Source organism: Fusarium redolens, assembly GCF_020744475.1.
Source record: "Fusarium redolens strain MPI-CAGE-AT-0023 chromosome Unknown BKA55scaffold_2, whole genome shotgun sequence".
Taxonomy (NCBI): domain Eukaryota; kingdom Fungi; phylum Ascomycota; class Sordariomycetes; order Hypocreales; family Nectriaceae; genus Fusarium; species Fusarium redolens.
This window is the reverse complement of record NW_025763665.1, coordinates 841355-853499: the sequence shown is the minus strand read 5'-3', so window position 1 is coordinate 853499 and position 12145 is coordinate 841355. Positions and strand designations below refer to the sequence as shown.

Below are 12145 nucleotides of genomic sequence, written 5' to 3'. Positions count from 1 at the left end.
AGCATACAAGAGCAATCTGTTCGCACGGTGCCCGGGGCTGGCAGGGAGGGTGCGGTCAGGGCCATACTACACTACAACCTATCCCGTATACCTCGAACTTCTGTGGCAAGCCATCATATGCACCTCCTTCAGAGCCACAGAGTCTCTTTAGTCGAGATCCCATGGCATTTCTAGCCAACAATACCATTATAACCAGTAGCCGCCAAGAATGTATCTAATTCTGAGCCAATCTTGACTTTTCTTCTAATTACAAGTTGGAGTTCTTTTACAATGGTATTGGCAAATGAATTATTAATACACAGTGGGCCAGGCGTTACTGGTTACCGTATTGATGTTTGTTACATGGCAAAGAGACGATTCAGCGAAATGAAGGCGTTAGGGCATGACTACATCATCTTCAATGTAAATGGTGATGCCTTTCCATCAGTCAGTGTATAGAAGCACGAGATACATACTGTTCTGGGTAGAGATGTAGGAAATAGTGTTAGGCTGATATACGAAGCCGGCGTAAGAGAAATATTTGCGAGTTCAGCGATTTGGGCAAGTTTGATCCGAAAATTCTGATGTTTGGGATTTCTTTACCTATATGAGCTGGAGGCAATAGACGGCCAGGTAGCTAAGGTATGCAAGCGGTGCTCAAGCTTTGGCAGTCCAAGGCGACTTCAAAATGAGGAATGTTGATTATACACCAGCCACACTGTTCCCGCATCTGCAACAATCAGGTATAAAATGAACTGATGTGCCATCTAAATCTGGCAACATGGTGTAATTGTGTGATTGTGCATATCCAATCGGTACACTTCTCAAAAGTGCCAAAAAAAACACGCCCCTATTCTTCATGTGACGGCAGCCAAGACTTGGTATCATCGAAGACACATCAGTGCTTTGTCACCGAATTCAGAGGCAATGCTCCCTTCCTGAATAATCATTGATCCAATCCATTCTCTTCCGGCCTCAACCGTTTTTGCCCCAAACTTTACAACCACACACCCTCGAACGTTGGCTGCAGACCAGAGGACACCACCTTCTTTCTCCCCCTTGAGTCTCTGTAGTCGCCAACGCTCGAAGTCAGAAACATCTGTGATGCTTCGCGCCATGGCTTCTGGTGATCGGAAATCCCTGGCTCCAATGCGGGGAAGTGCAGCAAACTCATCCTGAAAGAATTCCCCCAATGATTTTGTCTTGGATCCGCGCAATATGAGAGTTCCTGATATTGCCATATGCTGCATCATTTCTGGGAGTGTGCGGCCCACAGACTCACTCGCCTCTCTCGACAGGATGACTGAGTCTCGTACCAGGAGTCTATCAGCCGAAGTTGTTTCAGGATCTTGAAGCCATATCTCGTTGCGACCTGTCCACTTCCTGAAACTCCAGTTCTCTCCACGAGCTACACGTCCTTGGGTCACCCAATCCAAGAGACAGAGCGAGGCTTGGCTTCCGAGCTTGAATATCTGCTTCTGAGCGTATACACTATCCTCGAATGGTTGGACAGGGTCCGGAAGGAGACACATAGAAGCATCATCGTCTATAGTAACGTCCAAGTTTTGAGTTGTAATGACGTCGGCTGTAGGCGATTTGAAAATCTTTGTGTGACCTTGGGTAGCGATGCTGAGCTTCGCCTGCGGCTTGACGTATATTGACAGATTAACACCGTCTCCAGCAACAAGGCCCCCTCCATAAGATAACAGAAAGACCAGAGTGCTTGGCTGGTTCGACGAAGGAGCTGGGGATATTAATTTCAAAGGATATTGATAGGTCATGGTCTCAAGACCGCTTTCGCCCGCAGGGAGCAGGCCAACGACGATGCGGCCATCGCCAGGAGAGGAGGATGAGGGAGGAAAAGGCGAGTCCATTTTGGAACCATATTGCGATGATAGTGAAAGGGAGAAATCCAAGAATCAGCGGAAGTTTGATTGGGCACAGACAACAGTAACGACAAACTGCGTCTCCATCTTGACGCACCTTGACTAACAAATAAATACCTTACCTTGGTTGAAACTGAGGCACGAGTCAAAGGGCCTCTACTATTAGATAAGAGATAAGAGATCGTTGGTCAAAACTGTGGCTGTAGCCCCACTTCAGCTGGGATCGTGGGGTTGTACGTCAAGCTTGGGCGTGTTGTGAGAGGCAGAAAGGGAAGCTCCAGGCGAAGCAATTCTTAGACTACATGAAGTCGGGCTAATTGGTTTCGATAAAAAGCACAATTCTATTGGAATATCATAAAGACCATGAAAAGAACCGCATGTATCTAAGTAAGATGGATGCTAGGGATAGCTGCTGATTGTGAAGATGTTCAATCCTCGTTAAAAAGGATAAGGTACCTTACCTAGCTACTGCTCCGATGTTCACCCGTGGCAAAGAAAACTGGCACCACCCACCCACTTTCCAGAATAGCTTGCGCCGTCATTCCCATCTCCATCCCCATTTGCACTCTACTTACTCCACGCGACATTCGACGCGCCAAGTGGCTAAAAAAACCATTGTCGCCCTCGCACCGAGGGTTTAACCACCAGATATTGATATTTCAAATGCCGATATCTCGGCCACCTCCAAGAGAAACCATGGACAAAAACGCGAGCCCGTCTCCGGATCCTGATGCGACAACGCGTCGCCGATCGGGACGCGTCGTGAGGGCACCCACCAAATTTACTCCTGATACTGCAACTCAATCGACAAACCCAAAGCGTAAGCGAGACGATCAGGACGACGAAGAAGAGGACGAAGAGGAAGATGCGGAAAATGAAGCGCCCGATTCAGACGAGGAGATGAGCAACGAGCCCGACAATGACAGCGATGAGGACCACCCTGCACCGCGCTCTAGAAAGAAGTCGTCGCAAACAAGTCGCGCAAAGAAACCCACAGCCAAAAAGCCGAAGATCAACGGTTCGAAGCCTTTGCGATCTGCGCGAGTGACCCATGCAGCCAAAAGTCTCCCGAGCAGACCTAAGAAGAGTGTTCGCATTGAAGACGCTGCTGTGAAAGGGCATGGGCTCTACTGTAGGCTAAATCTCCTCTTCCCGCGTGCTTTCCTACATGCTGACACTCCCAAGCCGATCTCTTCGGATCGGGCGATTCTAGCAAATCGGTGGCAGAAGAATGGCTGGCTAGATACAAGACAAACGCAGTAGCAGCCACTGCTGATTTGGTGAACTGCATCCTCCAATGCGCCGGCTGTGATCAACTCATCACAGAAGACGACGTTTTGGACTTGGACAACGTTGCAGGACGACTCGCAGATCTCCAGAGCATTTACCAAGAGGTAATACAACACTCAATCATGCCTCTAGCCATGGAAATTTTGCTGACATGATTACAGCAACAAATTACCGATTATCCTCTCATCTCCAGAACTAAACACTCGCGATCCTTCCGAGACGTACTCATTACCTTCTTCGAATTCCTCATTGTTGATATGCATCAAGGTCGTCTCATGTACAGAGACGAATCATTTCTTGACAATCTGCACACATGGCTTGCTAGCATGTCCTCATCATCACTCCGACCCTTTCGCCATACCGCAACCACTATATCTCTGGCAGTCCAGAGTGCGCTAGTCATAGTAGCCAACGACCTTGACTACAGACTCGAGAAGAGCACAGACAAGCGTGACAAGGAACAGACCAACAAAGATCGCAAGGCTTGCGCCGATGCTATTCAGTCGTTTTTCGACACTGTTTTTGTGCATCGTTATCGAGATGTCGACCCCAAGATTCGAACCGAGTGTGTGGAAGCACTCGGGAACTGGATCATTTCCCTGCCTGTCATCTTCCTTGAGCCTGGCTACCTCCGGTATCTGGGCTGGATGCTGTCAGATACCAATGCACCCACTCGTCTCGAGGTTCTGAAGCAGCTTACCAAAGTCTTTCGAAGAGACGCCGGGCAGTTGGGCCACTTTATTGACAGATTCCGCCCGCGATTGGTTGAAATGGCCTGCAAAGATTCCGATGTCGCTGTTCGCGTCGCAGCAATTGGCGTTATTGACGTCCTCCGCGACCAAGACCTTTTAGAAGGCGAAGAGGTGGACGCTATTGGCAAGCTCATTTTTGATAATGAACTCAGAATTCGAAAGGCAGTCGTTGGGTTCTTCGTCGCATGCACCAAGGACGCTATCAGCGAAAAGACAAAGGACCTGCGTGATTCTGAAGCTACGGAGGACATACCCCGCGGGAAGAAGGCCTCTGTTGACGCCCCCCGTATGGAATGGATTGACCTAAAGTGCCTTGCCGAAACTCTTGCTATCTATGACAATCAAATCGAGGAGGAGCACCAAAGTGGTCAGATCTTGGGATTGGATGTTGCAGTTGACCTTTTGGAGTCTGCTGTTCCAGAGACCAGGATCTCGTTGGCAGCTCAAGTTCTATTCGAAAAGGTCAACGCGATTAAGCAGTGGACACTCTTGGCGGGATATTTGCTCTTTGATCATACAACGAGTTCAAAATCTCGATCTAAGGGAAACAACCCAGATCTTGCATTCAAGAAGGCTGTTGCACCTACTACTGACGAAGAATCGATACTCCTGGATGTATTGAGCTCAGTAGTAAAATCCAGCCTGACACATGCGCCTGAACACGACAGATCAAGAAAGAAGCCACAGACAAGCAAAGAAGCCGAGGATGTGCGAATAAGCCCCGAGGACACGGCGGCCGAGCTGGTCATTGTAATTCCCCCTCTTCTAAGCAAGTTCGGAGCAGAGCCAGACACAGCCGCGATTGTTCTTCGCCTGGCGCACTTTCTCGATCTTGAAGTCTTCAAGCAACTACGGCAAAACACAAACAGATACGAAAAGCTGCTCGACGAAATCGTCACACAGTTTAACCGACACGACGATAAGAGAGTTTTGTCAGAAGCAACTGCGGCGTTATTGCATTCACGACAGTATGGAGAGCTGGAGGAACTTACAGACAATAAACTGTCATACCTATGGGAAACTGTCATAACATCTCTACACAACTTTGACAAAACCTATGAGCTTTCGTCGAGAGGTAATCTAGCCGAGGCACCTCTCAGGGAGTTGTCAACAGTTCTTCTCAAGATCAGCAAGCTGGCGAGCATTTCGGACTGTATCGACGTGCTGGAGGCTGACGGAGACTCCTCCGAATCAACAGCAAACCCTGTCATTCAAATACTAGCCAATATTGTTCATCGGGGCAAGTACGAGCCTCTCGACGACCAAGATATTGATGATCTCGAGGATGAGGTGGTGTCATTTGCCATCAAGACTTGCCAATTCTACTTTATGTGGAAGACGCTGGCTTATTCCAGACTCCTGTCAACGACTCGCAGTATCGCAGACGCCGAGCTTGATCGACTATCGGCACTTCGCCAGACTTTCCGCCGACATCTCATTGAAACCCTATCATCACGCGCCGCCATTGACCAGTTGAGACTTTTCGCTACGGGCAGCCTGTGTGACCTTCACCTTACTTTCGCAACCCTACGCCCAGCTATTGATCAACTCCGGCCCTCATCCAGCACTGAGTCGCAATCCTCAAACGGCGAGAAATACAAGACATTGATTCAAGATATTGAATCCGGCCTCATTCCTGAGTTGATTGCCATCTTTGACGGCACTGAGAAACAGTATGCCAAGAAGATAAAGAAGGACAAAACCCTAAATGAGCCAGCTGAAGACGAAGATCCTATGGCTGATGATGAAGACGAAGATGACGAGGATGAGGACGAGGGTCTTTCCGAAGAAGAGCGTTTCACTGCCGAACTCAAGGCCGAAAAAGCTTTATGCGAACTTACCGCAAAATATGTCCTCGTGATTACTGCTCGCCTAGTAGATCATAAGGGCTCACATGCAGGCAAGCTAAGGCGGCGTCTTCTTCGCAACCAAAACAAACTTGGCAACAACTTCAAAGAAGTCGTCACTTACCTAGACGAAGAGAAGTTGGCCGAGCGGACAAGGAAAAAGGCCGCCCACACACAGGCTCCAACAAGCGCCAAACCTCAGAAGTCTCAGCTTAGCGAAGCCATTGTAATTGGAGAGGATGACGAGGATGATATCTTTGATGACACGCCGCCACCAGAGGAGGGCTCCCTAGAAGATCTCCGCGCAAAGGGCCTTCTTGAGGATGATCCAATCGAGGACGATGACGAAAATGAAGATGAAGAAGCGGAACGACCAGCTCACGAATCAGACGATGAAGTTATAGGGGATTAGACACGACGAGTTTGACCTCTCGTACATGGTGGATACATAACTATTGCGACCTTCGGCGGAAATGATATGCGTTTTCTGTTTCCATTTTGTGAATAGGGCGGTTTAGTTTCGGATGGTTCTTTTTCTTTTTTAAGTTTCTGTATGCTGTCTCTTGTCGCTTTGGACTTACATGCTGGAGTCTGGGTATGCGGCAGAGGACCTGAGTTTAGGGCGTCAAAAGACTGCGTGTACAAAACATCTATACTCATTACAATATCAGAATACCTTCGCCTCAGTTCAATCGCTTTTAACTCCTATCTGAGACAAACTTGCAAGTGAACGCCCCAATATCAAGACCTGAACCCGACTTTTCTTTCCATAGACCTGATAAACACGGTCCATCGTCACTCAACTCATCTTCATTATCGCAACCAGACCTGATTGTCTTTACAAACTATTCTCCAACAATTCTGGCGCCAAAAAGTTGGAACATTCTCTGCCAACGTTTCCCATTCCCTGCATTAGCTTTTGACGGTTCTGACTCGGCAACTTTGATACCGTATTGCTTTACGCAACATGGAAATGCCCGGTTTGTGAGTTGCGCTTTGCCAGAATTCTTGATGTCGGGCTGCTGTTGATCTTCATCGTCGCTGTCAACTGGGGGCTTTCCCTTTCTTGCTGCTTCTTGGGCAGCAGCCTTTCTCTCTTCCAAATTTCCCCATAGTGTAAACATCTTGTCGCGGAGGGTTACCAGCGCCTGCTTATCTCGTCTTAGGTTACATGCATCGAGTCCAGTAAGTAATTGAGCAGATTGGTTGTCCACTGCCACCCAAAGTCTCTGCTTCTTATGCTTCCCAGTGACTGCGGCGTCTTCAAGCTCCAAGAAGAAACGCCACTCCCAGTTTCGCACCTTGGAGAAATCATCCAGCGTTCTCTGGATTGGCTTACCATCTTCAGCTTCAGTTTCGCTGTTGGACAGCGACTCTTCACCGTCATCGGAAAGGTCATCATACTCTGATTCCTTTTTTGGATAGGCGAAATCTGCAAGGTTTGATGGTGAAAAGTCGACAACTCGAACGTTTGCTCTGTAGTTCAAGTTTACAAAGGGCAGAGGAAGCTTTAAAAGTCCACCATCGACGGTAGTTTCGTGCTGGACAAGTTTTGTGATTTCAGCAATCAGACTGGCCGGCTTATCTTCATTTTCGCATTTCACTAAAAATATTGTCAGCTGCCGTATTAAAGAGTCCTGTGTGCTCAGGTGAGTTTACCTCGAGTGTTCAGGTCCACGAAAGGGACTGCACCTTGTTCTGTAGGCTCTCTGCCCTCACCTTCTTTGCTGGCTTTGCTTTTCGATCGAGCTTCCTTGCGCCTAGATTTAGCGTTGTCTTTCTTTGGTTCCGAGTTCGACTCTACGCCATGCTTGCGCTTTTGTCCGGCTCTGGTAGCCTCCTTGATTTCTTTAAACTGCGCTTTTCTTAAGCGATCATAGTCTCTTTTTCTTTGCAGTGCCTCCTTTGCACGCGGATCGAAATTCTCCGAGTCGGGGTTCGAATCTACCGTACGAACACCAATCTTTGGTCCATGGGAGTCACGGTCTTCTCTCAAGAATCCCTCCAGATTGACACCACTGTGACCTAGTTTGATTTGTAAATTTTTGATCAAAACCCATGCGAGAGTTCCCATATCTTGGTCACGGATTGCAGTTACATGGGGTTCCCAGCATGTGATCTGTATGGACCTCTTCCCAAAAGGGCCCGGCCAGTCCGATGTCTTAGCAGCCGTGGTGAACCTGTCGGTATAGCCAAATGGATCACCATCTCGCCCAATAGAAGATTCATCGAAGCCGATGGAAAAGTTATGGAAAGCTGGGTTCTCTGTATAATCAGAAACCCACAAAGTTATCTTGTCACCGCCATCGTGGGGTGGCCGAAGGACCTGGGCGACGATGTCACAGAAACATCCCTCTTGAACATCCTGAAGTAGCTTGAACTTGCTTTTGACGTTCAGTGATGCAACGACCATAGTCTCAAACACTTCTTCACTAGGTAATCGACTCTTGTCAATGCTATGATACGTTGCAGAAACGAAAGCATTCTCCTTGTCGCCTGGTGGTGTATCTTTGGGAGCACTCGGTGGACAGAGAGCGCATGAAGCTTCGCCAGGGTTTCTGGGAATTTTAGAGGCTTTGTATTGTGAAATCCTAGTGCTATAATGGGTTAAGAGGGAGGGACCATCACCCGCATATGATTGTACCTTTTGTGGCAGTCAATATAAGCATTTCGAAACCTCTTTAGGTAACTTACTCTTGCTTGACGAATGAGCATTACATCGCCACAGCCGGGATTCGGCAAGTTCTCTTTCGGACGAAAGATGTTGAAGGCAATTGAACTATCGTCATCTACGGATGAGTCGAAAAGCCGAACCTGACATTTCCAATCTAAATGTGTTAGATAACTTAATTGACTGTAGTAAGAGACAGATTCTCACCTGTGCTTCTTGTTTCAATAGCGTCACGAAAATCAAGAACAACGCCGAACACATTGACTAAAGACCCCTTTGCAATTTTCCCATCCAGGATATCACGAATCGTGACATATCCTGGAAGTGTTGGAGCTGATGGGGGCGGCATTGTTCCTGGTGTGGAGCAACGAATGGAGGCTTGAACAGGATGAATGGATGACCATTGATAGTAGATGAAGTTTCAATAAATCGACGATTTTACGCGATCGCGTTAAGTGGCAGTACATGTAGTTTCAATGCGACCTCAGCTAAGGTACGGATAATGAACGGGTCTGTGGGACGCGATTGATATAGCACATTGGGCCTTGACGCGTCAGGGGAGCTTACCCCTCTATCAACGAAGTCGCGATAGCACGTGACGCTGCATGTGATTTGATCAATTCATTTTACAGTACGTCAACGGCACAGTGGCGACCTAGTGGAATATTTGTGTGAACAGAGTTAGAGTTCCACCAAGCAAATTTTAGCTGTAGATTTCTCAATATGTACCTCAAATATTCAACCAGGGAGGCAAGACGAGTCAGGTCACAGAGATTTGTCTTTTGTGATTTTCAGGCACCAAGCCATGACGAAGGAATTGCCGTGGAATATTTATTCACTGGTAGTTGCTTTGTTTACATTACCTGGTCTGCAAGTGGATAAAAAACAATGACCTTTTCTCTTCTAGATTAACCTTACCCACATCATTCACAGAAGAACCCTCTTTTCGTGTCTAGGTCTACAGAGCTGAAGGTGATTTAATTGCACGGCGTTGAACTAATAGCGCAGGGAGTTGTTTCTGCCTGAGGCTGAAATCACCCGACTGGGGCCCCTACGGTGGAAGCGGTTTCTCTTTGGGTTTAGCAGGCAATCAGTGGCCCAAAGCCCAAGAAAGACTCACCCACTGCCTGGGTCAATCATTTCGACGCCCTCCAAGTCCCCGGCCGACCAGACCCAGACCCAGACCCAAGACTTCTCTTCTCCATCAACATCAACAACAAAACTTTCTCCTTTCCCCCTCCCCTCATCCTCTTCTCCTTGCTAGGTTTTCTACTTTACGTTACAGAGCCAGTCTTTTCTCCCTAGACGCTGGGCTCTTTCCGTCTTCTCCTCTGCGAACCCTTTGTGCATCTTTCACCCCGCACATCAATTTGCTACTGTTCACCTACCAACGCCCCCTCGTACCAAAACAATAGCAGTCACCATGGCTGAGCGATACATTCCCGAGCATCGCCGAACTCAGTTCAAGGCCAAGAATACCTTCAAGCCTGAGGAGCTCCGTCGTCGTCGTGAGGAGCAGCAAGTCGAGATTCGAAAGGCCAAGCGTGAGGAGAACTTGGCCAAGCGTCGAGGTATTGGAACCGGTGAGAACCGCCCTGGTGCTTCTCTCGGTGCCGCCCCTGACAGTGATGATGAGTCCGCTCCTACCGAGTCCCAGGTATGTGCCTCTCTATTTCTCGATCCTTGGATTATCCTTGAAACTGCTGGTTTCGTCTGCTGCTTGAGCAAAATCTCTTGTCGCCTTCGCTTCGCCCCGTCCCTCCCGTCTGCCTGTGATGTGGGGGAAAATATACACTTCAAAAAAACCCCACATTCTGGTTTGGCGGACTTGAGCAAAGGCCTGCAGGCCACGGGTGTGGCTTCATTCACGTTCCACTCTCGGTGTTCTTGCTTTCATGAGAATCGCTGCACACAGCACGGCCCCGGCTGTGTATCTCTTGTAAGCATTTGCTAACCCCTGTCTCTAGTTGAATGAGGACCTTCCTCAGATGGTGCAGGGTGTCTTCTCGGACCAGATCGATTCGCAGATTCAGGCCACAACCAAGTTCCGAAAGCTTCTTTCCAAGGAGCGCAACCCCCCGATCGAGGAGGTCATCAAGACCGGCGTTGTTAGTCGTTTTGTCGAGTTCTTGCGATCCCCTCACACCCTGGTCCAGTTCGAGGCTGCCTGGGCTCTCACCAACATCGCTTCCGGCTCCGCCACTCAGACCCAGGTAGTCATTGAGGCCGGCGCTGTCCCGATTTTCGTCGAGCTTCTTGCTAGCCCCGAGCCTGATGTCAGGGAACAGGCCGTCTGGGCCCTCGGCAATATCGCTGGTGATAGCCCTCACTGCCGCGACTATGTCCTTAGCTGTGGTGCTCTTAAGCCTCTTCTTAACCTTCTCGGCGATAGCCGTAAGCTTAGCATGCTCCGCAATGCTACCTGGACACTTAGCAACTTCTGCCGTGGCAAGACCCCCCAGCCTGACTGGACTACTGTAAGTTGACATTTGAGAACAAGAAAACGAGCGCGAATTAACTTGCTATCAGATTGCCCCCGCTCTCCCTGTCTTGTCTAAGCTCGTCTACTCTCTCGATGATGAGGTCTTAATCGACGCCTGCTGGGCTATCTCTTACCTCTCCGATGGGTCCAACGACAAGATCCAGGCCGTTATTGAGGCTGGCATTCCTCGCCGACTAGTTGAGCTTCTTATGCACGCTTCTACCTCCGTCCAGACTCCCGCCCTGCGCTCCGTTGGCAACATCGTTACCGGTGACGACGTTCAAACCCAGGTTATTATCAACTGCGGCGCCCTACCCTGCCTCCTGTCTCTTCTGAGCTCTACCAAGGATGGCATCCGAAAGGAGGCATGCTGGACAATTTCCAACATCACTGCTGGCAACTCTTCCCAAATCCAGGCCGTCATTGACGCTAACATTGTTCCTCCTCTGATCCACCTTCTGCAGAACGGAGACCTTAAGACCCGTAAGGAGGCTTGCTGGGCTATTAGCAACGCCACCTCCGGTGGTCTGCAGAAGCCCGAGCAAATCCGTTATCTGGTTTCTCAGGGGTGCATCAAGCCCCTCTGCGATCTACTCGGCTGCCCCGATAACAAGATTATTCAGGTTGCCCTGGACGGCCTTGAGAACATCCTCAAGATCGGTGACCTTGACAAGCAGGCCGCTGGTGAGTCTGGCGACTCCATCAACCGATATGCTCTCTTCATCGAGGAGTGCGGTGGCATGGAGAAGATCCACGACTGCCAGAACAACGCCAACGAGGAGATTTACATGAAGGCCTACAACATCATTGAGAAGTACTTCTCGGACGATGAGGAGAACGCTGACGAGGGCATGGCTCAACAACCTGCCGGCCCTAACGGCACTTTCGGCTTCGGTACCAACGGTGCTGCTCCCTCAGGCGGTTTCGACTTTGCCAAGGGCAGCGACGCCATGGACATGTAAAAAGCTCGTCGGTTCGGATTGAGAATTTCGATAGGATATCCAGAATGTGGAGCAATCCCAACCTCCCCAAAACATAGCACCATCACGACACCCCTTCCCCCAGAACAGTTTTATGTGACTGTCGTTTACCCCCATCCCCATGATATCACACCCCATACCGCGTCTTTTTAATGTATCTGGAAGGTTTATACGAGGGAAAATCTCACCCCCTCAGATTACAGGCCCTATGGTAGCTTGAAAGCTCCAGCCTGAGAGTGATGAAGTAAGACGAGAGCG

At 49.1% G+C, this 12145-nt stretch overlaps 4 protein-coding genes across 4 annotated transcripts; 2 read left to right on the top strand and 2 right to left on the bottom strand.

Moving 5' to 3' along the window:
- Window positions 1–863: 863 nt before the first annotated feature.
- BKA55DRAFT_499571 (UreD urease accessory protein-domain-containing protein) lies at window positions 864–1853 on the bottom strand (the record flags this gene model as incomplete). The annotated part of the gene is made up of 1 exon (XM_046186666.1): window positions 864–1853. One exon carries the CDS (start codon window positions 1851–1853, stop codon window positions 864–866), a length of 990 nt encoding a protein of 329 aa, XP_046054757.1.
- A 708-nt stretch (window positions 1854–2561) lies between these two features.
- Window positions 2562–6166, top strand: BKA55DRAFT_684208 (uncharacterized protein; the record flags this gene model as incomplete). The annotated part of the gene is made up of 3 exons (XM_046198612.1): window positions 2562–2997; window positions 3051–3259; window positions 3317–6166. The coding sequence occupies 3 exons, from the start codon at window positions 2562–2564 to the stop codon at window positions 6164–6166; spliced, it is 3495 nt and encodes a 1164-aa protein (XP_046054756.1).
- A 245-nt stretch (window positions 6167–6411) lies between these two features.
- Window positions 6412–8956, bottom strand: BKA55DRAFT_633277 (uncharacterized protein). Its single transcript, XM_046196974.1, has 4 exons — window positions 8633–8956; window positions 8449–8582; window positions 7414–8398; window positions 6412–7357 (listed from the first exon to the last, which is right to left on the bottom strand). Exons 1-4 carry the CDS (start codon window positions 8772–8774, stop codon window positions 6600–6602), a joined length of 2019 nt encoding a protein of 672 aa, XP_046054755.1. The 5' UTR covers window positions 8775–8956; the 3' UTR covers window positions 6412–6599.
- Window positions 8957–9848: 892 nt separating this feature from the next.
- On the top strand, window positions 9849–11869 carry BKA55DRAFT_500111 (armadillo-type protein; the record flags this gene model as incomplete). Its single annotated transcript, XM_046186720.1, has 3 exons — window positions 9849–10082; window positions 10393–10902; window positions 10955–11869. The coding sequence occupies 3 exons, from the start codon at window positions 9849–9851 to the stop codon at window positions 11867–11869; spliced, it is 1659 nt and encodes a 552-aa protein (XP_046054754.1).
- Window positions 11870–12145: the final 276 nt, after the last annotated feature.

Bases quoted from the DNA above. Each gene is read 5' to 3' on its own strand.
- BKA55DRAFT_633277 (XM_046196974.1), bottom strand. From the start codon at position 8,774: ATGCCGCCCCCATCAGCTCCAACACTTCCAGGATATGTCACGATTCGT. The intron at 8,583-8,632 runs GTGAGAATCTGT...TAACACATTTAG, and splicing joins TATTGAAACAAGAAGCACAG to ATTGGAAATGTCAGGTTCGG. The intron at 8,399-8,448 runs GTAAGTTACCTA...CTGCCACAAAAG, and splicing joins TGCTCATTCGTCAAGCAAGA to GTACAATCATATGCGGGTGA.